The sequence below is a fragment of the Halyomorpha halys genome, unplaced genomic scaffold, assembly GCF_000696795.3.
Source record: "Halyomorpha halys isolate HHAL.00 unplaced genomic scaffold, Hhal_1.1 Scaffold345.1, whole genome shotgun sequence".
Classification (NCBI taxonomy): Eukaryota; Metazoa; Arthropoda; class Insecta; order Hemiptera; family Pentatomidae; genus Halyomorpha; species Halyomorpha halys.
The window spans coordinates 110,768-134,541 of NW_027114287.1; the positions used below are offsets into that span (position 1 = coordinate 110,768).

The window sequence follows — 23,774 nt, forward strand, 5'->3', positions numbered from 1 at the left end:
TGTTAGAAAAAGTGTCCCGTAACGGAAGTAGATTGTTTTGTTTACATTTAATACAAAACATTATTGGATAACTATAGTAACCATTTAAACATTTTACTTATAAAAAACTTTTATTTTTGACGTGACAACGTCTTATAAATCATGTAATATTAGCATAGAGTATACGTTGTCACGGAAATATGCGCTTCGCGCCGAGGCCTACACGGGCACGGTTTTTTTTTAGTCTTTATAAACAAAATATCAATATTTCGATAAAATTATATCGGGATATTGTTTATAATCTTCCTTATCGATATTACCAAATATGGTAATGGATATTAAATTATTAAAACAAAATATCGATATTTCAATAAAATAATATCGGAATATTGTTACTAATGTTAGAAATCAATAATTATAAAAATGTCAAATATCGAAATAAATTTGAAATTATCTATATTAGATATCGAAATACTATTTTTAAGCTTTAATATTTTCTTTAACAAAATATCAAAATTTAGATAAAATAATATCGGAATATCATTGCCACGAATATTTTCTCCGAAATATACGATTATAGTACGAAATATACGAGTTATATTACATTGGAGTGTATATTATCAATATTTGTTTTATTTATATGGTGTGACTTTTTTTTAAATTTATTTTTTTTTTTTTATAAACCGATATTTCGATATTATCGAAGAAAATATATCGATATTCCGATATTATTCGATCCGATATTATTCGATAATATCGATATCGATATCCCATCCCTAGTAATAGGTCTAAATATATAAGCAATACATTTCTAATATTGTAGGTTGGTTCCCATTATGAACCAATAGAGATATATAATAGAAATAGAAATACATACATAAATAATAAAATGCAGTTTCTGGTACCCCCATCAACCATAGAAAAGCAACTAGCTGGAAACAGCAATTCTAATAATGACTGAAATTTCAAAAGTTTTTTGTTTTAGTATTTTATAGTAAAATTAACCACCCCTAACCACTACAACTCACTTTTTTAGGAAGTACTGCCACTAGACCAATGGTTGCAAGGAAGTGATTAGGTCAGAATCACGTTCGACCCCCAGATTTTTACTCAATTAAGGGTACCCACTATTTGAGGCTGGGTGGACCCTAGGAGGTCTCCAGAACCCACAGGGTTGACTCACAGTTACAGTGTTACAGAAAACTATTTTCTGCCAAGCCGGATTTGAACCAGGATTGGGTCCTTGGAGTTAGTATCATCGTGCCTTATCATGGTGCTACTGCACTCCCTTACATCTTATAAAATCTATTAAATTTTATACTAAGATTGCAAATATTAATTATTTAATGAAACAAAGGAGTAGGACACTTAAATTATTACTATACCATGATCAATAAAGTAAAATTAAAATTATAAAATTGCTAGGAAAAGTTTTATTAAAGTAATTGAGTGGGGACTGTTATAATCTTAAAGATCCAATAACAAGAAAATGCGCAGGCCAATTTATAATTTGTAAATGGTGACAGTAAGGTTAACATGATTGTTCAATTTAATTTGCTAGCTCTATCCAGCTTACTCAGAGCCTCTTTGCCTCCTTTTATCTACGAGGTTTGTCCAGAAAGTAACAGACGTTTTGGCCCATTGTGGTGATGGGTGGGGCTAGAGCCGCCATCTTGGTGTCCAAACGTTCCTACATTCAGTACGCATCCAGCTGTTGTAGGTTAGGACTGTGTGTTTCTCACTTTGCTCTCTGTGAGTCTTCAAAATGTGCTCTGCAATAGAAAATCCCACCACTTGTGAAGTGTGGTCTGTGATTTGGTTTTTGTTGGCTCGAAACAACCGCCCAATTAAAATTTATTGTCAGCTCTGTGATGTTTATGGGCAGGGGATAATGAGTAAAAGCCGAAAGAGGCAATGGTGCATTGATTTTAAAAATGGCAGTACCAGTGTTCACAACGAGGACCACAGTGGTAGGCCTAGCCTTGTGACCGATGATCTGGCAATGCAAATCAATGACAAAATTCGTGAAAAGTCCTTTCACAATTAGAGAACTGTCAGAACATTTTCCCCAAATTTCACAGAGTTTGGTGCATCAAATTGTGGTGGAGAAGCTTGGTTTTCACAAATTTTGTGCTCGGTGGGTTCCGAAAATCCTAACGGAAGACCACAAGAAACAGAGACTGACTGGAGCACTGTGACCTCTCTCCAAGAATACAGCATAAATGGTAATGCAGTTCTGGATCGTATCATAACCGGGAACGGGACTTGGGTGAAGCATGTCAACTGTGAAACAAAACAGCAGTTGATGGAATCGGCGCACACACATTCTCTCCCATCAAACCATGAAAGTGTTTGCAAACGCTGTCAGCAAGAAAGGTCATGGCTACTGTGTTTTGGGACCAAGGGAGTGCTTCTCGTTGATTTTCTGGAACGTAGGGCAACACAACAATCATCTCAGAGCGGTATTGTGAAACACTAAGAAAGTTATGGCGCACTATACAAAATATATGTCAGGGAAAACTTAGCACCAAGGTGTTTTTTAACAACAACGCTCATCCACACACGGCCAATCGTACCCAGGCACTCTTGGATGGGAGGTATTTGATCATCCACCATACAGCCTGGATTTCGCGCCAAACAATTACCACTTCTTCCCAGCGATGAAAAAATGGCTCAGTAACAACGCTTTGATACTGATGCCAAACTGAATGCCGGTGTAAACCAGTGTTTGAAATCGCAGGCTGCAGATTTCATAAGAGAGGATATTGAATAACTTGTGCCACAGTATGATAAATGTCTCAATTTGAATGGTGATTATAGTAGACAAATAGAGTATAAAAATAACTTAAGAGTGTACATTTCAAATGTATATAATAAACTTTGAGTTTTTCAATTTGTGAATTGTTTATTTCAAAACATCTGTTACTTTCTGGATGGCCCTTGTATTATCTAGCTTAGTCTCCACAGTAAACCCCTTTGCCTCCTTCTATCTATTATATAGCTCAATATCTACTGTAAACCTCTTTATGAAGCACCAACAACTACCGCTTCTAAAATAAGAAATGACATTTGGAGAGCCTCTCAAGATAAGGGTCTCTGTCTCATAAGGAAGCCCATTACACGATCACGGCCAACAAGGATAATTTCAATTATTACATTAATAAAACAATTTAAGTTGAAAGAATTAGCATAAAAGAAAATTACAAAGCAAAATAAATTCTATAATGTTAGCGAAACTAATTTCTATCCAGTAGAATCACTACCCCAACATTCAGTATATTAATTATTTTATACGATAAATTCAAATTTCATTTTATGATTTTTCTTCCACTCCTCTATTGAAATTTTATAAATAAAATTAAAAAACAAAACTGAAAATGAATACAAATAGACGGAAATAGTAGGTGATAAAATGACATAATACAAAAACTAACAATAAAGGGAAATAATAAAATACAGATTAAATGGCAATCCATGGAATGGATACTAGTACCTGTACCACTTATAAATGGCAATCAACGAAACGGGTACAAATACCCACTCCCACTCATGTGTTAACAGGAACTGGTTTTTGCAACTTTAATAATTCTTTGGAGAACTAAAATTATTCCTTTGTAACTTTTGAGAAAATTCACTCTGGCTAAGTAGCATTGATAAAAACTGTGGGAAGAGTTACTTCGCTCCTATAGAGCTGGCAGATATAGGAAAAAATAAAAATTTGATATCAACAGGTAGAGTATGCGAGCTCAACACAGATTAAATGGGTACAACTTAAATATAAGAAGATAGACAGGGTTGCGGTAAAAAAAGAAAACAAATAGTTTTTAACTATTTAATGTCTGACATTTTGCCCCACTTTGCAGGGCTAAAAAGATAGAAATAAACAACTAAGAACATTACAACAATAAGATACAATAAGGTAGGATAAATATTATATAAAAATTAAGTGATAAGAAAATTATATATAAATAAAAGGAAGGAAGACATAAAATAGTATTAATATATAGTTACTATGATAGTTAATATAATTACTATCAGCTCCCCAATTAAGAGTCTTTTAATAAAGTGAATAGCTATTCTGGAGAGTAGGTCTGCTGCCCAAAATATTTTATTCTAATGTCACTGTATTTGGGACAGGTACCCAAGAAGTGAAAGGTATCTTCGTTTTCATCGTAGTTACATACTGGGCAGTTATCAGAATAAATTAAGTAATTATGCCCTACACTGGAAAACCGCCTGCATGAATACCAAATCAAAATTATCGTTTAAATATGGCTTTACTGTTTTGACCGTACATAAGCTTGCATCAAAAGAAAAACTGGATCTGAGACATTTTTTAAGATTGCTATGTTTTTCATATTCCTCAACATTATGTCTGACTGTGGTCAATCTTTCACGCAGATCAGTAACTCTTGAAGCATTGAGATCGATTCCAAAGGATTCCTCAAATTCCTGCCACTTCTGGTACCAATAAACTATCTTTTTTATTACCTCTTTTGCTAGGATATGAGGTAAGTGAAAATCCAGTATCTCCAGAACTTCTTTTATTTAATACATTTTTCAACTTAAAAACTATTAAATTTCCAATTTTTTCAAACTGCTAACCTTTTATTGCATTTATTAGTTTTTTTATCTGTAAAATTTCAAGAAAGCCACATACTGACATTTGAACTAATTTTCTACCTCTTTTTTTTATTCTCCCCTCCCCCTTTCCCCAACAATTTATCTATGTCCATATGTTTCATTAACATTTTTACTTAATTTTTATAAATTATTAAAACTTTTTTATAAGCTGTAACATTAATTATTTTTTAAAGAGAAAATGAAATCATTTCAAGTCTCTTGGAGGAATGGATGATCTATCAATAAAAATTCCTAACCCTGAATTTTGTGAAAACTATCGTCCAATCCAATCTGCATTCTATTTAACCTCCCTAAACCTCTTGAAAGAACAATCCATTTTTGATCCAACGACCACTTTTGACTGTCAGGACCATGCATAATACAGTATTTGGAACAGATAAAACTGTAGTGCGCATGCTCCTGACAGTTTTTAACAGTCAAAAATAATCATAACAAATTACTGCTTGAATAATATCCAATCTGCAATACTTTCTAACCTCGCTTAACCTCTTGAAAGAACAATCCGTGATATATAAGGTTTGTTCCAACAACCACTTTTGACTGTCAGGAACATGCATAATACAGTATTGGGAATAGATAAAACTGTGCTGCTTATGCTCCTGAGAGTCATTAATTGTCAAAAATAACCATAACCCATAACTTCCTAAATACTATCCTCCAATCTGCATACTTTCTAATCTCCCATAACATCTTGAAAGAGAGATGTAGTACTAGCGCCAACATTATGGGCATTTCTTCCATGTGGCCAACAGTAAAATCTTACCTCTTCTGTGGAAGAAGAAGACACCAACCAGAGATTATGAGACAGCTATCTTTTTTTTTTTTTCTTCAAGCAGTAATTCTCTTTCTTCTTATTCATCATTGCAATCATGAGTGAATAGAGACAGTTCTGGAGTGGCCTCCAGTAACAGAGGAGGGGAAATAGAGGAATGGGGGAAGTCAATTTCTTTCCATATAATTCACACCATCACCATCAATTTTTTTTTTTTGTTATATCCCCCTCCCTTCCCATCTCTGGCATACGGGGTGTGGGAGCAGTGGGGTAGTGCGCTGGGCTTTGTGCATGCCACTACTCCCTAGGATCACCAATTTTTTTTTTAAAATTCTTTTATTAATTATTCAATTTTTTTTTTCTTTTTTTTTTTATACTGTGGTGCAGCCCAGCGCTAGGTCTAGCGCCCCACTGATGGAGCTGCACCTTGTCCACTGCATCCGTCTGGGTGCCTCTATCACCATCAATCATCAATATGCATAAATACAGCTTTCATACAACCATAATCAGAATTCACTGACTTTCTTTAACCATAAATGTTTTGTTTTGGCCACCCCCTACACCTCTTGTAAATTATTCAATAGATTATTTTCTGTTAATTATGTTTTATTTTTCATTGCAATTAATTTCAATACAGATCACCCAATACAATACCCAACCAATCAGTAAAAAGTGAAGTAACGCCTGGCCTTTATAGCTGAACAGTTGTCTGTTGATCTGTTCTTGGCAAATCAGCTTTGCTCACTATAGCATGTTTTTATAATATTGGCCGCCTGTGGCTTATTTACTCGCATTATCAGTTACTGTGCTAAATTCCTGTGCAATTCGGTCCGTGTCGTTCAATGGTTGGCTTCAAGTTAACTTAGCTCTGTTTGTTTAATGGCAATCCTTAGTCAACTTCAGCCATATAATAAATCTCAACACCATTTTATTTTCTATCTTTCATGAACCAAATTAGACTAAATATTCAAAGGAACTCACCAACCAGCAAGTACTATACTGCAAGTTTTATAATTCACTCTATTTGTTCAATTTTCTGCATTTTATCTTGCCCATAATTATTTCTATTATATTTCAATTGCTTATCTATCGCTGAACTTTTAAAACAAAAATCACCTTAGGTATAACAAACTAAAGAATCACTCTCTTCCTTTGCTTGACCTTCTCATCATAAGAAATCCAGACAATACCATATCCATTGACTGGTACACTAAACCAACTTACTCAGGCAGACTTTTAAACTACCACTCCCAGCATCCTTACCATAAAACAAATTAATGTAGCTAAAAACCTTATCTACCGTTGCCTTTTCCTCTTTAATTCCCATTTCCATGAAACTAACATATTTCCATTAAACAAATACTCTTAATTAATAACTTCTCCCTCTATACTATTTATAAACTTATTAACAACTACAAAAATCATCTCACAACTTCATCCAGTCCTTCACAATCCCTCTCACTCTTCTGATACAGGCCACTACCCTACATCCCCTCTCTTTCAGATAACTTCCAAAAATTTTTATGTTCTGCTAAACCTAACCTTCATATTGCTTTCAGATCTGAAAACAAAGTATATAAAAATACCTTAAATATTATTAAAAAAAATTTGTCCTGCGTGTTTAATTGAAGGTTAATAACAACCGCACTCATTCTTATCTTATCTCACCTACGAACATTGTACCACAATAATATATAATTTCCCAGAAGAGTCTAAAATACTAGATCTGTTCTGTCATCATAGTTTATAATAATAACAATTAATTATTAGTATCAATTAATAATAACAAATATAAAAAATACTGACTAACGATTGTTTACCAATAAATTTGGCTTGATGTAATTAAAGTATATCATAATGCATTAATAATAATAATAATTTATTTGTTTGCTTATGGGGCAAACCCCGTACAAATAGAGTTAGCCTATAAAGTATGTACTTAAATTAATTATGTCATTTAACAGTCATTGTCACCATCTCTGTCAGGGAGAGCATAATGTTCAGTGATTGTGTAGTGAGGGCATTGATGCTGACACCCATATAAATAATGTGGTAATGTTAGATAGAAAAATAAATAAGACGATAAGTTTCTAAGTTGAATAGACAGGCTATATCCTAACAGAACAGAAAGGCTAGATCTTAACAGAATGGACAGGATATGCTCCAACAGAAAGGACAGGCTACACCCTAACAGAATGGATAGGCTATGCATTAATAGAATGGACAGGCTATATCCTAACAGAACAGAAAGGCTAGATCTTAACAGAAAGGACAGGCTACACCCCAACAGAATGGATAGGCTATGCATTAATAGAATAGACAGGCTATATCCTAACAGAACAGAAAGGCTAGATCGTAACAGAACGGACAGGATATGCTCCAACAGAACTGACAGGCTATACCCTAACAGAATGGATAGGCTATGCATTAATAGAATGGACAGGCTATGTCTCAACAGAAAAGGCAAGCTATGCCCTAAAATAACGGACAGTACATTTTGTTTCTTATACCAAGTACCAAAAGGCAAGCATGTTCCTCGCGTACCTACAACAGGGCTTAGAACTGATAATTATGTTCTTAAACACCAACTAATAACTAATAAAATTATACTAGTTATAAATCTTTCTCACCATTAGAGATTTCTGGTATTTCCTTTTCAGTAATATCAGTAAGAGAAACTGCAAAAAAAAATAATAAAATAAAGCAATGATTATTCCCCATACCATAATTTTAAACCATCAACATAATTTTATAGTTATTTAATAATAAATATGATATTTAAAAGTTTTAATCCATTCTCAGGAATAAAAAAATCAGTAAAATCTTATTCTTAAGGCATGCCCACAGCATTATACCTTTTTCTGGTTTAAGAACAGATACATTAGATGACATTAAAATGGAATTATGACTGAATGAGGTTTTGCATTCTAAAAACTGAAGTTTTAATCCATTGGCAAAAACTATCTCTTAAAAAATTATGAAAAAGACCAAGAATTAAAGAAAATAATTTAGCAAAAACCCAATTCTTAGAATCATATACAAAGAAAGTAATGGGTATTCATAATTCACACTACGTTTGACTAAACATTATTCAAATGTGAACAAATAATATAAAAAAAATTAATCAAAAGATTGAAATTATAAATTGATGTATTTATAATTGAAAAAAAGAAAACACTCACCGGAGGGATCAGTTTCATCACTTATTTCTTCTTTAATTGAAATACCAGGGTTACTTATATCTGAAACAGCAAACAAACAATAGACAATAAATTCATAATTTAACAATAAAATAACATACAATAACATTGTCCGATTATATAATAGGAGAAGATGGCCGGGGGGAGGAGGGGGTGCAGCCATAAGAAAAAACACAAATAAACAAATGAATTATTTATTTGTGCCGACGTTTCGACCTCATTTTCAGGTCTTCATCACATCCATCATTCAGAGTTAAAAAAAATATAATAATAAAAATAAATAAATACAAATATATAAAATAAAATAAAATAATAGACTAAAAATTTGGAAATATACATAATGATGGAATGAAAATATAAATTAGTTGATTAATAACTATGGAAAAAGACAGTAATCAACCTACTACTGTCTTTGTCCATAGTTATTAATAAACTAATTTATATTTTCATTCCATTATTATGTGTATTTTCAAATTTTTAGTCTATTATTTATTTGATTTTATATATTTGTATTTTTATTTTATTATTATTTTTTTTTTTATCTCTCTGAATGATGGTTGTTGTCTTATTGTTTTCATAGCCCTGATGAAGACATGAAAATCAGGTCGAAACGTCAGCACAAATAAGTAATTCTTTTGTTTATTTGTGTTTTTTCTGCTGACCGCACCCCGACCATCTCCTATTATATATCTACGGTCAACTATCTTCACACCATCATTATTAAATATATAATTTACTTATTTAAAGGTTTATAAAAAAAAAAAGTTGAATTCAAATACAGCAAAGCCCCTTGATTGACCTTTCTTAGAGTAGACCTTGATAAGGACTACAACAAGAAAGGTCTACATTTAGTACTAATAGGACAATTATATATGCACAGGCCCTGTAGTACACAAAAACACTAACACTATGACAGCTACTTTTTGATGGATGCTCTACAAAGGAGACGCGGACAAAGGAAATCTATGTAAGACTCCATTATCTGGGGCCCTATTACTCTATTTTTTTTAAATAAGATGCTTTTTAATTTTTACACCATTTATTTTAATTCTTTAAAAGTATAATTTTTTTTTTAAAGAATGAATACGTAAGATTATTTTTAATTACTACATAATTGTTAATTATGTATTGTTCCTAAAAATAAAGCATGAAAAAAACAGGGCAAGCTGGTATCATATGAATCAGATGTTTCTGGTAAATACTAGACCAATTCAAATTCTAAGAACGGTAATGTTTTTAAGTCTTTCTATTTATTTCTTACTGACCTGTTAGCCAAAAAGACAAAATTATTTACTCAGTTGTGCTTTAGTCTCCATTTAAATATGAACTAACAAAATATTTCAAAAAAGAAAATGTTTTAACACTTGAACAGAAATTAACCATTATAAAGCGAGTAGAAAAAAGTGAAAGTGTTAACTAATTGTCCGCTGAATTAAGAATTAGTGTGCAAACTGTTCATATTTTGAAGAAGAAAAAAGACAATTCTGACTTTGTATCATTGTTGGCCTAAAGATTATTTCTTAGGGAAAACAATGAAGGACTCTACATTAAAAGATATAGATGGAGCAGTCTATCAATGTGCTCATGCAAAAACATGCTGAGGGAGTTCTTATTTCTGGGAGAGTGAAAAAGAAATATGGTTTCATGAAAACTTAAATTGAGGAGCGATTCTCAGCTTCTCAAGAATGGCTCCACAAATTCTAAAAAAAAAAGACACAGCGTCAGGCAATTGGCCATTCGAGGGAATAGTCTTAGTACTGATAATGTTGCAGCCACATTATTTAATGAATATTTTAACTGCTTGGTCAAAAAATTGAATTTAACTAATTAATTCCGTTTTTAAATTTCAGGCGCTTTTTAAATATTGCTTTATCCTGAAGTCTCTCCTTTAAGTTAATATTTCAAAAGTGATATAGGGCCGTCGCTCTCTGGGGGGTTTAGTGGGGAAGGATTGCCTTTTTTCATGTTACGATCTCCTCTTGTGAGATTGTGACATGTCGTACATCGACCAACCAACTCGCTATAATTGTCTGTTTGAAAAGTCAGATAAGTAAGGCTACCATGGAGGTCAGGAGTGGAGGGTTTGTTGCGATTTTTCAATTTCAGCGCTCAATCCAAAAAATTTCTTCCTGGTCAATACAAGTGTAGCATGCATACATTCATTCTTATATATTTCTGTACATCATAATTTAATGCATATAAAATATTTGATAACAAAAGTGATTCTCTGCAGTTTTTTTTTTAAATTAATTTTATTATCTATTACATGATATCAATACAATGTTGTGATTTGATTATCCGAGGTTTTCGATTATCGGCAAAACCCTATACCCATCAATACCCCTGTTAACAGAGGTTCAATTTAATTTGATTTCCTTTCCTTATGACTTATTAAAATAAAATAATTTTTGTATGTATAGTAAAATTATAAATTATATTATTAAAAATACTTTTTTTATTTATTGATAGATATTACAATCTGCCACACAGTTGTGGGCAATAGGTAATGGTGATGAATGATCTCATACATACTAAAATAAAATAAATAAATTAATAAAAAAAAAACTCTTAAAATATAAATTATATTATTAAACTCTAAATAAAATTATTAAATTAAGATTACGCCAATTTAAATTTTTTTTCTCACCATCATAGATTTCCAGTGTTTCCTCTTCTTTAATATCAGTCAAGGGAACTATAAAAATACCCAATGATTATTTAATCAGAAAGATCAACTATCTTTCACCAATAAAGATTTTTATAAGAAATTAAAATTCAACACAAAAAACTTTATTCAGTTTAAATTTAAATTTTTACCAATCAGCATATTCAATTAACATTTAATTTATCTTCACGAAATGCTTCCATGATTTTCCAAAAGTGCAAAAATATAGATTTCTGATAGAAAGCTCTTCAGTTTTTGAGTAGCATATCTAGGTGAGAACTCTCACATATCTTGTCTAATCTTCTCCAGATTACATTTGAAGTACATGCGATACTTAAAAAGAAGTATGCAGATTGTCATATAAACAGATTGAGAACTACTTTTAGGTTCAAACCATCTTTCTCTCTCCTTTCCCAATACTTTTGAAGAATGTGTAAGAAAGAAAAATGTTTATTCATTTAAAAAATTACAATGAAATTTAAAAAACAATATTGTCAGAATATTAATTGGTTATCATACTGATCCACTTAATGAATACAATAGCTATTGTATTCATTAATTGGTTATCATACTGATGATATCCAACAAAGCAGGACCTGTCTAATGTAACTTAATGTATGGTATTAATATTTAATACCAAAAAATGAAATCTAGAGTCAACTGACATTATCGAGAAATTGGGTTTAATAAGATATATTGATAATTTTTCAAAAAAATTAATTTTGCAACAAAAATGAATGCACACCATTTGTAGAACATCTAGTACAAGAGCCCAAGAGGAGAAAAAAGGCAGTTATTTCACCCCAATTTTTGATTACTTAATTGAAAACTAGGTATAATTACTAGTCAAAATTGATGAGTCTGCCAAGTACAGGTAGGGGAATAAAAATGGCTGCTGTTTCAAAACGTTAAAAACAATTAATTTTTTATTCGGAGCTCAATATCTTTACAACTACCAACAACAATAGAAAATCTAAGAGAACATCATTTAAAGTAGAGTAAATTTGCTAATATCTAAGCCCTAATAGAGCTATTTACGTTCAATAGTGTTCACAATAGTTCTCGAGATATAGCTTTTTAAAATGCAACATTTCATATATGTTGCTTCACTTATATATGTGAATATCATAAAAAGTACTACCCCTACGAAGATAAGTGTAATAAACTGGTTTATAGTAAGTTAAATTTTCTTTTTTTTGAGAGTTGGCAGACATATGGGTCTTTAGGGTCTAGAGATATATTTTTTCAAAAACCCAATATTTTATACGAACAATTAGAAATTAACATTTTGCGTTTATTTTGCCAAAAATCATATAAACTACTACTTCTACAAAGATAAACATTATTTACTATTTCATAGTAAATTTAACTAGCTTTAATTTGAGTGCTGACAGACATCTGTACGTCCTATGTTTTCGAAAATAAAGTTTTTCATAAATCAAACTTATTGTCTGAACAACTATAAATCAATTTATTTTAGCTAATATTATGAAAACTACTATTCCTACGAAGGTAAATGTCATAAACTAATTTATAGTACATTAAAATAGCTTTAATTTGAGTGCTAATAGACATCTGTACGTCACATAGTTCCTGACATATAGATTTCACAAAATAAATGAACTAACTACTAATATTTAAGTACATTTATGAAATGTTGCTTTTTAAAAGAATATTTCTACGTAAATAGTTCTATTAGGGCTAATATTTCAGCAAATTTACTCTTCTTTAAATAATGTTCTTTTAGATTTTCTAGTGTTGTAGGTAGTTTTTAAGATATAGAGCTCCAAATGAAAAATTAATGTTTTTTAAAGGTTTTGAAACAATCGCCATTTTTTATTCCCCCTACCAATACTTGGCAGACTCATCAGTTTCGACTAGTAATTATACATAGTTTTCATTAAAGTAATCAAAAATTGGGGTGAGATAACTGCCTTTTTTTCTTCCCGGCTCTTGTACTAATCACATAAGAATGCTGTGCCTTCGGTTTCTCACAAGAAATAAATTCATAAAAAATAATGATTGATATACCCTTATAAAAACAGTTTTATAAAAATATCAGTTGGTTCCTCTTGTGATATTGGGGTTAATAACATCTCTTATCATTTATAGAAACCTAACATATAAGAAATTTAAAAATCAAAATTAGAAACCAATATTAAACCATGAAATTCTTTTTTGACATCTTGTTTATCAAAACCCACTCCAAATAAATGGATAAGACATCTATACTAAAGAATAAATGCCTATAATGATAAACTCACGAAAGAGTTCATTCGAGTCAGTTATTTCTTCTTTAACTGAAATGCCAGAGTTGCTTATACCTGAAACAGCAAACAACAGATAATAAATTCATGATTTAAAAATATGATGAATTCATAACAAAACTAAAAATTGTAAATCTTGCTAAATTGCAGTGATTAAAAAAAGGTAATGGAAATAAATATATAAAATAAACAAACACTTAACCAGTTTTATACATAACTATCCAGCAAATATTTCACAGACTTGAGAAATTTTGAACACAAACCCTAGTTCCAAATCTCAAACAGAAACTTATACCAAACTAAGCTTTCGTAACCATATCTTAAAAAGAGAATAGTAATTTACAATAAGGTATTGATTTTAATAAGTGAAAACTTACAATTTGGCACAGTTTCATCTTGTATTTCTTCTTTTATAGAAACACAATTATATATACCTGAAAAAGCATAAAGACAACACAACAATATAGTGAATGGCATCATTACAATTAAATAAACTTTGTAGGGAATGAAAGTCATAATCTGTTTAAAACAACAATAGTAGAACTTGAATCCACTGAATTTAATGTTTATAAATCTAATAGAAGTGAATCAATTACTGTGATTGTTAAATATGTTAAAATTCCAAGACTAATTTTGATTTTATTCTTTAATACTGTCACCACAGTTTATTAGCACATCAATACTTTATTTCTTATGTGATAAGAAATAAAAATGACTGAACTAAAGGTAAATCAAAAATCTATTTTTAATAAGGGAGGTTAGTAAAATACAGTAATTCATTCTGAAAGATTAAATGATTGTACTACTAACCCATTCGATCCATTGTGGTAAGACTAATATCACATTACGAATTAAGTCAAAACAAAGTAAATACCGCGAGGTCTGACTCAAAGTGCAAAGAGTAAGAATTGGCTGATTATTGAGCTAGTAGAAAGATACTGTGTAGTTACGTCACGTAGGAGAATAATTCCACAATTTCTAGGAAATTTGTTCACACCAAAATTCCTTAACTTAAAGACTTTATTTTTAGTCTTCACTTGTTATATAAATTCACATTAAAATAAGGCAATTAAGCTTAGCACTTCTACAAAAGTTTCGGATTAAGGAAGATAAAACGACAAATTTTAGTAGGTTACTACAGTCTATACATTATTCAAGTTGATCATCATTGACTCACAAGTTTGACACATTATTAAAAAAATGACGGACGTGGGAACAAATTGGTGTAAGGATCCAATAAAGACCATGATAGTACGCCTCGCATGGATTACCTTTCAACTAGAGCGGGCAAGACATGAAATGGATCAGTCGTGAAGATGCCCTCCTGTCAGGGGTAAATCCTTCAGACTGAACTGAAGGATAACAGGGTCCTGAATGATTTCAAGAGTTTAGGGGATCTGGTAGAACACATCTTCTCGTGGAATATGAACCTCATTAATTAGTTGAACTGATTTGCATCAATATAGAGAACGGCATGCTGTACTATGCGTCTCATATTCCCATAAAAAATATAATAATTCCCAGTAGGGAATATAGGATATAGGAATATCGTACATCAAGAGGTTTGAAATAAATTGTTGATCACTGGATAAACTACTGCTGTCACACCAGTATAATACTGTATACCAGAAATGGCTAGGAAGGGGGTAAAATAAAAAGCTGTTTCATCCAGACGAATGGCCAGGATTACCTGCAGAATCATCTCCACAAGATAGGCCCCTGGCTCGAGAACCCACATGTATGCTGTGCAATCAAGGGAGAATGGGTGGCGACCACCTTGGGGGATGCCCTCTGACAAAATTTTGAAAAAAAATTTGCAAATGTAAATTTTAAAAAAATCTAACATATATTGGGCAGCAAGACGTCGAATGAGTGCGACTTCGGCATAAGAAAAAAAAAGGGTTTCATAAAGCAAGTAGATCTTATAATGAAGTATACCTCTCAAGCTCCTCCTACAAGATGTGATCAAACATGCTTACATGAGAGAAGCACTACGTACAAATTACCTAGAACCTTTGTGGGAGGCTTGAAGAGGAAAATAATAGATGGAAGGCGATATTAAGGGAAGAAGCTATTGACAAATAGGGCATGCGATGGGTCACAATCCCTAAAGGGACTACACAATTACGGTATTCCAATCTGATCGTATCCAATATGATCTCTCAATTCCTAACGAGGAGGATCATGCCGGAGATCGAGATGACTGAAGCTCATGGTCAATGGACTCGAATGGATAAAGATTCGAACGGCAACTGGAATTGAGAATAGCTGTTTCAGACCTAGAGGTTCTCGAGAGAATTGGGCGAGCTGCATTTAAAGGGAGCAACCGCGTGAAGGTATGGAGCACAGATGTATATTAGATGTTCTCCATTGCGGAGTAATAGTAGCAGTTTCGATGATATTCGCAGAAAGAAAGTCATAAAATGTTGAATTCTTGTTTTTGGGAAAAAAAAGTTTTAGCTTATGAAAAAATATTAGACGTTCAGATGCCTCATAGCACCCAAATCAAAGCTAGTTGAATGTACTATAATGTAGTTCATACCGCGTGAAAAAACTTATGATTTATACATATCTATTTTTTAGGAGCTATTAGAGCTCATATTTTAGGAAATTTACTCTACTTTAATAATGTTCTATGAAGTTTTTATTAGTATTGTTGGTAGTTTTAAGGTTATGAGGACCAAATGAAAAATTAATGAAATTTTAGGGTTTTCCAGGGATTAAATAAACTTGAGGGGGCGTGCATATTGCAAATTTATTTTTGAATGATAATTACTGTATCCCTTGTATAATCTAGGTAAAAATTGAACCTTTTTCTAACATAAAATGACGCGTAATGTTTTTCGTTACTTGACTTACTAGTTGCTATGAACCTTACTACAGTTAGTAGTTTTCTATTTGGGTTTTGACCTGTGTTTAATTTTAATTAAGTTTGTAAAAAAAATTAGGTGAATAACTTTTTTCTTTCTCCTCTCAGGCTTTTGGTCTAAGAGTTAAGAGTAACTCTGAATATTTCATTGTAAATAAAGTTTTTATGTTCAGTACTTTTTAAGAATAGTTTTTACCGGGATTAAAATTATGTTTCTTTCATATAGCGTAGTTTTAATCAAATTAAGGATTAACGGCTCTGAGGAAGATACTTAAAGAGATAAGCGAATGTAAACACTAGGTTTGCTCACAAAGATAAGGTTATGTACGGGCCTCATTGGGGTATACAAAAAGCGTGTTTTGTTTTTTCCAGCTCATTCGCAGATTAAATGAACAATTAGGGGATTAAAAGTTGCCCGGCGTAGCATTGAATTATCTCTCATAGATAAAACTTTCGACAAAGGAACAGCGACATTTCAAGGCGGTAGTTTAAGAACAATATCCAATACTGTGGAACCTCGATTTGATTCTTAATATAAAGAATTGTTAACGCCATGTTTAATAATTAATTCATACATATTTTGTAAAAAATATTTACCTTGTATTATTATTTGATTTAATTACATTTATTTTTATTTGTATTTTTTTCTTTAGAAATTTTGAGAAACAGTTAATAAGGCGACGCTTATCCATTTTATATACGATATACATTTTAAAAACCAGTTGTTGCAAATTAAATTAAAAATTTGGACATGTTTATTATTAATTGTGACTATCATAGTGCATTACCAGACCCTGTCAGCGTATTAGTTCGGCCATTGTGGTTGAAATACATTTTGATTATTAGTTTTGTTCATTACAATCCACAACAAGACCTTTCGTCTGTGTTCGTATAGTGCAGCGTGGCCATTTTTGTTTTTGTACATCTTGACTGTTGATTGTGATTGATATAATACAGTCCACTGCGTCTATTAATTTAATTAAAATTTGAATACTGAATGCATTAAAGAACCAGTATTGACGAGGGCCCACCAACTTTTGAACAATTTGAGAGTTGCAGCAGTATTTCTTACTACGAAGCATGACCTACACATGTTCACAGCAAGATATCTTCTTCTGACCTATCGGCGTGGATCATCCTCTCTCCAGGACCGTTTCATATCGTCTCTGACCATTCGGAATTGTGACCCAGGATTGTGTATTATTATAGATAGAGAAGAGAAGAGAAAGAAATTTATTCATTTATGGTGCCCAAATACATCGGGTTGCTACATTACACAGCATACTGATCAATCCGTGATCGGACATATATAAATTACATATTTTTATATGATACAATATAATAGAAAGATAACATTTTTTTTCCACAGTATTCTTTTACCATTAATACCAGTCTACAAACTAAATACAAGCTTTTCAATTTATTCCTTTTTTTCTTTCCCCTCCATTTTACAACCCTTATTTCATTTTATCAACAAATTCCCCTATATAACAAATATTAGAATATCAAAAATAATAAAGTAGTAAATAAATAAAACAACAAATAAGATATGCGATGCATGCATGCCATCTCTCCTCTGGATAACTCCCCCACTCGTTAATTTCCATGCATGTGGTGGTGTATGATTCCCAGGGAGTCAAGTATTATATTCTCTGTCATCCTAGCCACGTCCTGGGCATCGACCCCGAGCTCCTCCATGAAGCTCCTAGTTGTGCTGGGAATCGTTCCACGGGCTCCGAACCAGAGGCCTCTCACGTTGAAGTCTCGTTCTCCGAAGCCCTCACGGAACTTCCCCTTGAGGAAAGGGATACATTTATCGTAGATTTCCTTCTTTTCCCTATCTACCTTATTTGCCTGGTCAAAGTCGTTATTTTCATATCTCACAGTGGGATCCAGAATGATTGCCGACTTCCCCTTCTTAGGAAAAGCAACTATATCCGCATATCTTGTGGATCCATCCGTATCTACACAGTAGACCTCGTCAAAGACGGCAAAATCTCTTTTAGGAGCTTCATTGACTCGTATTTCACTCTATGATGTCGGCGTGTTACGAGGAGGGACAATTTATTAATTTTGTAGGAAGATAGTTCGGGTGGCGGTCAATAAAGGTACCAGAATAGTAGAAAAAAACTATTTATTGTTAATCAACGTTTCGCCTCACTTTTCTAGGTTTCATGAGGGCTGTCTTGATTGAAACAAGACCGAATTATCATCCTAGTTTCACTATCTCCCAATCTATTAACTTTGTAAATTTGTTTCCCTCTTTTCATAATTCGTTATGCTAATTTTATTTTTACCTAAAAGGCCTTTTATTTTGACTTATTTTCATTATTTTATTTTAAATCTTTTCGTTGTATTATACGTTTATATTCTATTGTCATATAAATGTTTATATCCGAGTCAGTTTGTTTTCCTTTGGAGCTTCCTTCAAAAGGACTTGGTCGATTAACGGTGGCTTCAACTTAGATGGCCAGAATGCTGGCAACTACGAGTGCGTAGTGAGGAGAAAATGGAGAAGATATGTGTATCCAGTGAGACGTTTAGAAGTTGTCTGTCTATTTTTCAGTATAAAAACAAAAGAAAAACATATGCCTTTTTAAACAATAAAAACATATGTTATACAGTCGATTTTCATTTCGTTAAACGATGTGTTGGCAGCAACACTCATTGTTATTGAAACTTGTTTGATACTCTCAAAACAACGCGAAAAAAAACTAGCCTGTTACTTACAAGTTATACCTTTGAAAGTAGTATAGTAAATTAAAAATCATTAATAAAGTGTAAATCAATTAATTTACGAATGCTCCCTGTACACAATTTATGTAAATAATACATAATACATATTAGTTCGAAATATATGAGATGATGGTTGAGGGTGCGGTCATTGGAAAACACAAATAAGTAAAAAAGTATTTATTTATGCTAACGTTTCGGCTAAAATTTCAAGCCTTCATCAGGGCTAAGAACAAAAACAAGATAACAACCAATGAATTAAAGGATATATAGAATGATTAGAAAATAACTAACATTATGGATGCATAAGTAGTGTTGACAGACATCAATAGTTTAAGTATTATAAGAAAATAAAGGCTGTATGAGAAGATAATATTAAAAATAATTAAGAGGAAAGAACAAGACAGAGAGAGAGAGAAATGCTTTATTCATTCATGCTGCCCAAATACATGGGGTCACTACATTACAAAGCATACTAATCAATCCGTGATCCGACATATATAAATTACATATTTTTACATAATATAATAAAAAAAAAGAAAAAAAATTGTTTTCCATAGTTTTCTTTTACAATCAATTCCAGTCTATACACTAAAAACAAATATTTCAATTTATTCCTTTTTTCTTTCCCTTTTCTGTCCCTTCCATTTCACAATTTTCATTTCATTTGATTGACAAATTCATTCACCCGAATTCCCCCTCGCAGATCCTCCCTAGTGGCTCACTAAACAAATTCACTATTAGACAGCGATGTGTGAGATCAAACCAGAGAAATAATAGTCACAGCAGTAGATCAGTTTACAGTAAAACAAACAAATAAATACATTTCACCAAAACAAAAATAATACCTAGATTTAAAGAAAAATATAAATATAAATAAAAAGTTGGTTAAAAGAAATACTTAAATCAATTAAATAAATAAAAATAATAATAATAAAAATAAAATAATTGAATGAATAAATAAGTTAAAACACACAAATCGACAGGTCCATCTACTACAATAAATAAATAAAACAAAAATTTTACCTTTTAAAAATAATTAAGAGGTAAAAACAAATAATAAATATCTAAAATACATATTAAAATCTAAAATATTTGTTCACAATTATTTAAAATAATGTGATGAAAAAGTAGGTAATAAAATGCGCGCCACTCATTGCACTTGATAAAGCCAGTTAGTTTTTACGTTTTATTTTTTTCATCTCTTTGTTTTAAATAATTTTGTACGTATATTTACTTAGATTTTCATACTAATCATATTACTTGTTCTTTCCTCTTACTTAATTGTATAATTACTTCTCATACAGCCTTTGTCTTCTTATAATGCTTGAACTATTCATGTCTGTTTCAAACACTATTTATGTATCCTTAATGTTAGTTATTTTCTAATCACTCTGTTATTCCTTTTATTCATTGGTTGTTGTCTTGTTTTTTTACCTTAGCGCTGATGAAGGCTAGAAATTCTGCCCGAAACGTTGGCACTGATAAATAAGTTATCACTTATTTGTGTTATTTACTGATCACACCCCCAACTATCTTCTCATCATTAGTTCCAAATAATTTTCGATTTTATTTATTTCATTTTTAGTAAGAGTTTATTTCGTTGATGAATTTATCGCCTTACAACTTATCATTCTGAATAATTAATGAATAATGTCTTATAAAGCGACACTAGCCAACAGCTGTAAAAACAATTTAAATATAGAAGTCGCTTTCTTTTCTTTATTTCGTTTTTTGCCACTGATAACAATAAACAGTTCTTATCTTGAATATGTAGTGGGCTATCATTATCATACTCAATGCAGGTGGATATCAATATATTTTGCAATCAAAGATGATACAAGATGTTGAAATTAAACTTATGAAGACATCTTTTTGGAAGGCCTCATTCAGGAATAAACGAAAATGCTAATTAACCTCTAATTAATTTATGAATCCTTTTTTTAAAATTTATTTATTCACATCAACAACTGTATTTACATAAAAGTACATCCATTAAATTTAGTATAAGATAATAATGGAGCGAAATAGACACGTAGAGAAACCCATTGGTAGCACTCTCATAATATTCCTACATTAGATGGTCTCGAGGCCATCTTCTTGGCAGGCGTCCCTGAATAAAAATTGTCAGGAATAAAAGAAGAAGCAGGGTTAGAAACTAGTGGGTTTGGGAGTTTATTATGGAAAAATTGATATCTGGTTCGAGCTAGATTGGTCACATATGGAACATTAAGATCTTTATGAATGATTTTATTTGTGACAAAGTAAGGAGCATTAAGGATTTTAGATTTTTATTATAATCACGTGATCATAAATCAAAAAAATATTTCAATTTTCACAATTCTGTGATTGTTGAATAAAAAGATAGTATTAAGACTAATATTAATAATTAATTGATGGTAAGTCTGAGAAAAGCGTGTACGAATAATCCTAAGTGCAGAGGTCCGATTATTTTAAGTATTACTTAAAATACTACGAGACCACATTCACATTCCTAAGCAACAACAATAAGAAGGATAATAGTTTTGTAAATTTTTACTTTTAACTTTCTGAACAGAAGATGCGAGATAAGCAATTTCGGAATTAAAATTTCCCAGCTTTATCCTGCGTTCATTTTCTAGTTACCTTAGAACCTGAGCACTTAAACCTCTCTGCCTGCTAAAATGTATTTCTTCCTGTATCTGTATCATCAGAAGTGCTAGACTGACCATTTCTATTGCTAGACATATATTTTGTTTTAATTGCATTTATTTCGAGATCTAGTTCCTTAAAAGAGTTTCATCGTAGTTTACTTTTAGCTCATCATTAATATTTTTTTTATTTGTTTATTGCTTCTCATTATTCAGTTTCCTCATTTAATTTTATCTTGAAAGCCTCATTTATTTTTAAATGGTTAATTTGGTTATTTTTTATGTTTCTGTAGTTAACTTCGTCCAAATAAATGTTCCAAAAAAAAGGGTTTTTTATGGAAACCTTCAAGCTTCAACCTTTAGCTTTGGTGCTACCTTCAAAAATTCAATGTCGATTTGAGTTGGCTTTAACACAAGTTTTCACATATACGTAATCTTATGTAAGTCTGTAAGGAAACTCATTTTATATGATAATTTCGACCTGGCATTGTAGTAGATTTTCCTGTTTAGAACAAAATTGCTCAATTTAAGAATAAATCCATGGGAACCATGATAGTATCATAATACTTCTTAGTTCAAGAGCGGGGGTGAAAAAAAAAAAACCCAGTTATTTCTTCTCCCAATTTTAGATTACTTTAATGAGAAATATGTATAATTACTAGTTAAAATTTATGACTCCGCCAAGTACAGGTAGGGGCAATACGAAATGGCGGCTGTTTCAAAACGTTAGTAAAAACAATATCTTTTCTTTCGGAGCTTCATATCTTTAACACTAAAAAGCCTAATAGAACATCATATAAAGTAGAGTAAGTTTGTTGAAATATGAGCGCTAATAGAGCTATTTACCTTCACTAGTTCTCGAGATATAGCTTTTTAAAAAGCAACATTGCATTAAAAATGCACTGAAAATCAGTAGTTAGTGAATTTATTTTGAGAATTCTATATCTCAAAAACCATTCGACGTAAAAATGTCTATGTAGGTGTAGTACTGTGAAGAGAAGAACTGTGACTAGATCAACGGGTGTGCAAGGAAGTGACTTGGTCAGTTTCAGGCCCGACTACTAGATTCTTACTCAATTAAGGGTACCTCACTTTATGAGGCTGAATGGATCGCAATGAAGATTGCAAGGGTACAATGAGAATGCCTTATCACTCCCCTGATTATTAATATAACAAATAGGAAAACTTCTAAATATAAATTTTTTCTGTTTTTTAAGTATCTTTTGTCTTAAAAATTCGCTATTGAAGTCCTAAATAAAAGAAAGAAAATTTCGAACTAGAATTTGTTATATATAATTTTATTTAAAATTAAAATAGTTAACAACTATTTATTTTCCGACGTTTCGCCCCACTTTGTAAGTGTCTATAGCAATGTCTCTATACCTATCAACTTAAACAGTCCTGATGAAGCTCTACTAAGTGGGGCGAAACTGCGGAAAATAAATAGCTAAACCCTAACCATAAATAAATCAATACTAAACCATAATTAAATAAACCCTAACCATCTTCTTCATAATTTGAAATCATACGGTCAACTATTTATATATTTATTCAATTTACACTATCTATTACAACCTTATCAATCGAATGCATTGTTAATAAAGTGATATCTGAACTTGCCTACAGATCGAGAAGATAAAAATATTCTTTAAACATGTTTGAAAACAAAAAAGGTCATTGCCAACTGAGTTTTCCCAGATAAAGTAACTTTTTTCGCCAGTTCGGACTACTGGTGTGTTCAGGGGATCGAAGTTTGGATTACCGAGATTATACTGTGCTTAAATACTTTTAAGAAGTAATTGACAATTTTTGTAATGGAAAATGAATAAAAGCACTTCTTATAAATGTGTATTTTTCTTTTTTTTTGTTCGTTACTTCTTAAATATTAAATAAATAAATAATTTAAACTAAAACAACACCTTAAAGAACCCATCTCTAGGGCTCCCGTATAGTCAAGTGCCTACGTGCTCACATCCACATGAATAAAGACGGCTCCTCTCAAAACAAAACTCTCA

At 31.6% G+C, this 23,774-nt stretch overlaps 1 protein-coding gene and 1 non-coding gene across 2 annotated transcripts in view; one reads left to right on the forward strand and one right to left on the reverse strand.

The window, feature by feature from the left end:
• Positions 1 to 14,420, reverse strand: part of LOC106681532 (zinc finger protein 665-like) — a 21,728-nt gene extending 7,308 nt beyond the window's left edge. Inside the window, exons 1-6 of the mRNA XM_014421879.3 lie at positions 14,338 to 14,420; positions 13,905 to 13,961; positions 13,525 to 13,584; positions 11,243 to 11,290; positions 8,578 to 8,637; positions 8,026 to 8,073 (exon numbers count right to left, since the gene is read on the reverse strand). Of these exons, the coding sequence (XP_014277365.1) occupies positions 8,026 to 8,073; positions 8,578 to 8,637; positions 11,243 to 11,290; positions 13,525 to 13,584; positions 13,905 to 13,961; positions 14,338 to 14,350 (286 nt within the window). The 5' untranslated portion in view covers positions 14,351 to 14,420. The remainder of the gene's footprint in view (positions 1 to 8,025; positions 8,074 to 8,577; positions 8,638 to 11,242; positions 11,291 to 13,524; positions 13,585 to 13,904; positions 13,962 to 14,337) is intronic.
• LOC112211082 (U4atac minor spliceosomal RNA) lies at positions 7,368 to 7,462 on the forward strand. Its single transcript, XR_002945437.1, has one exon. It is a non-coding gene; the product is annotated as a U4atac minor spliceosomal RNA (small nuclear RNA).
• Positions 14,421 to 23,774: the final 9,354 nt, after the last annotated feature.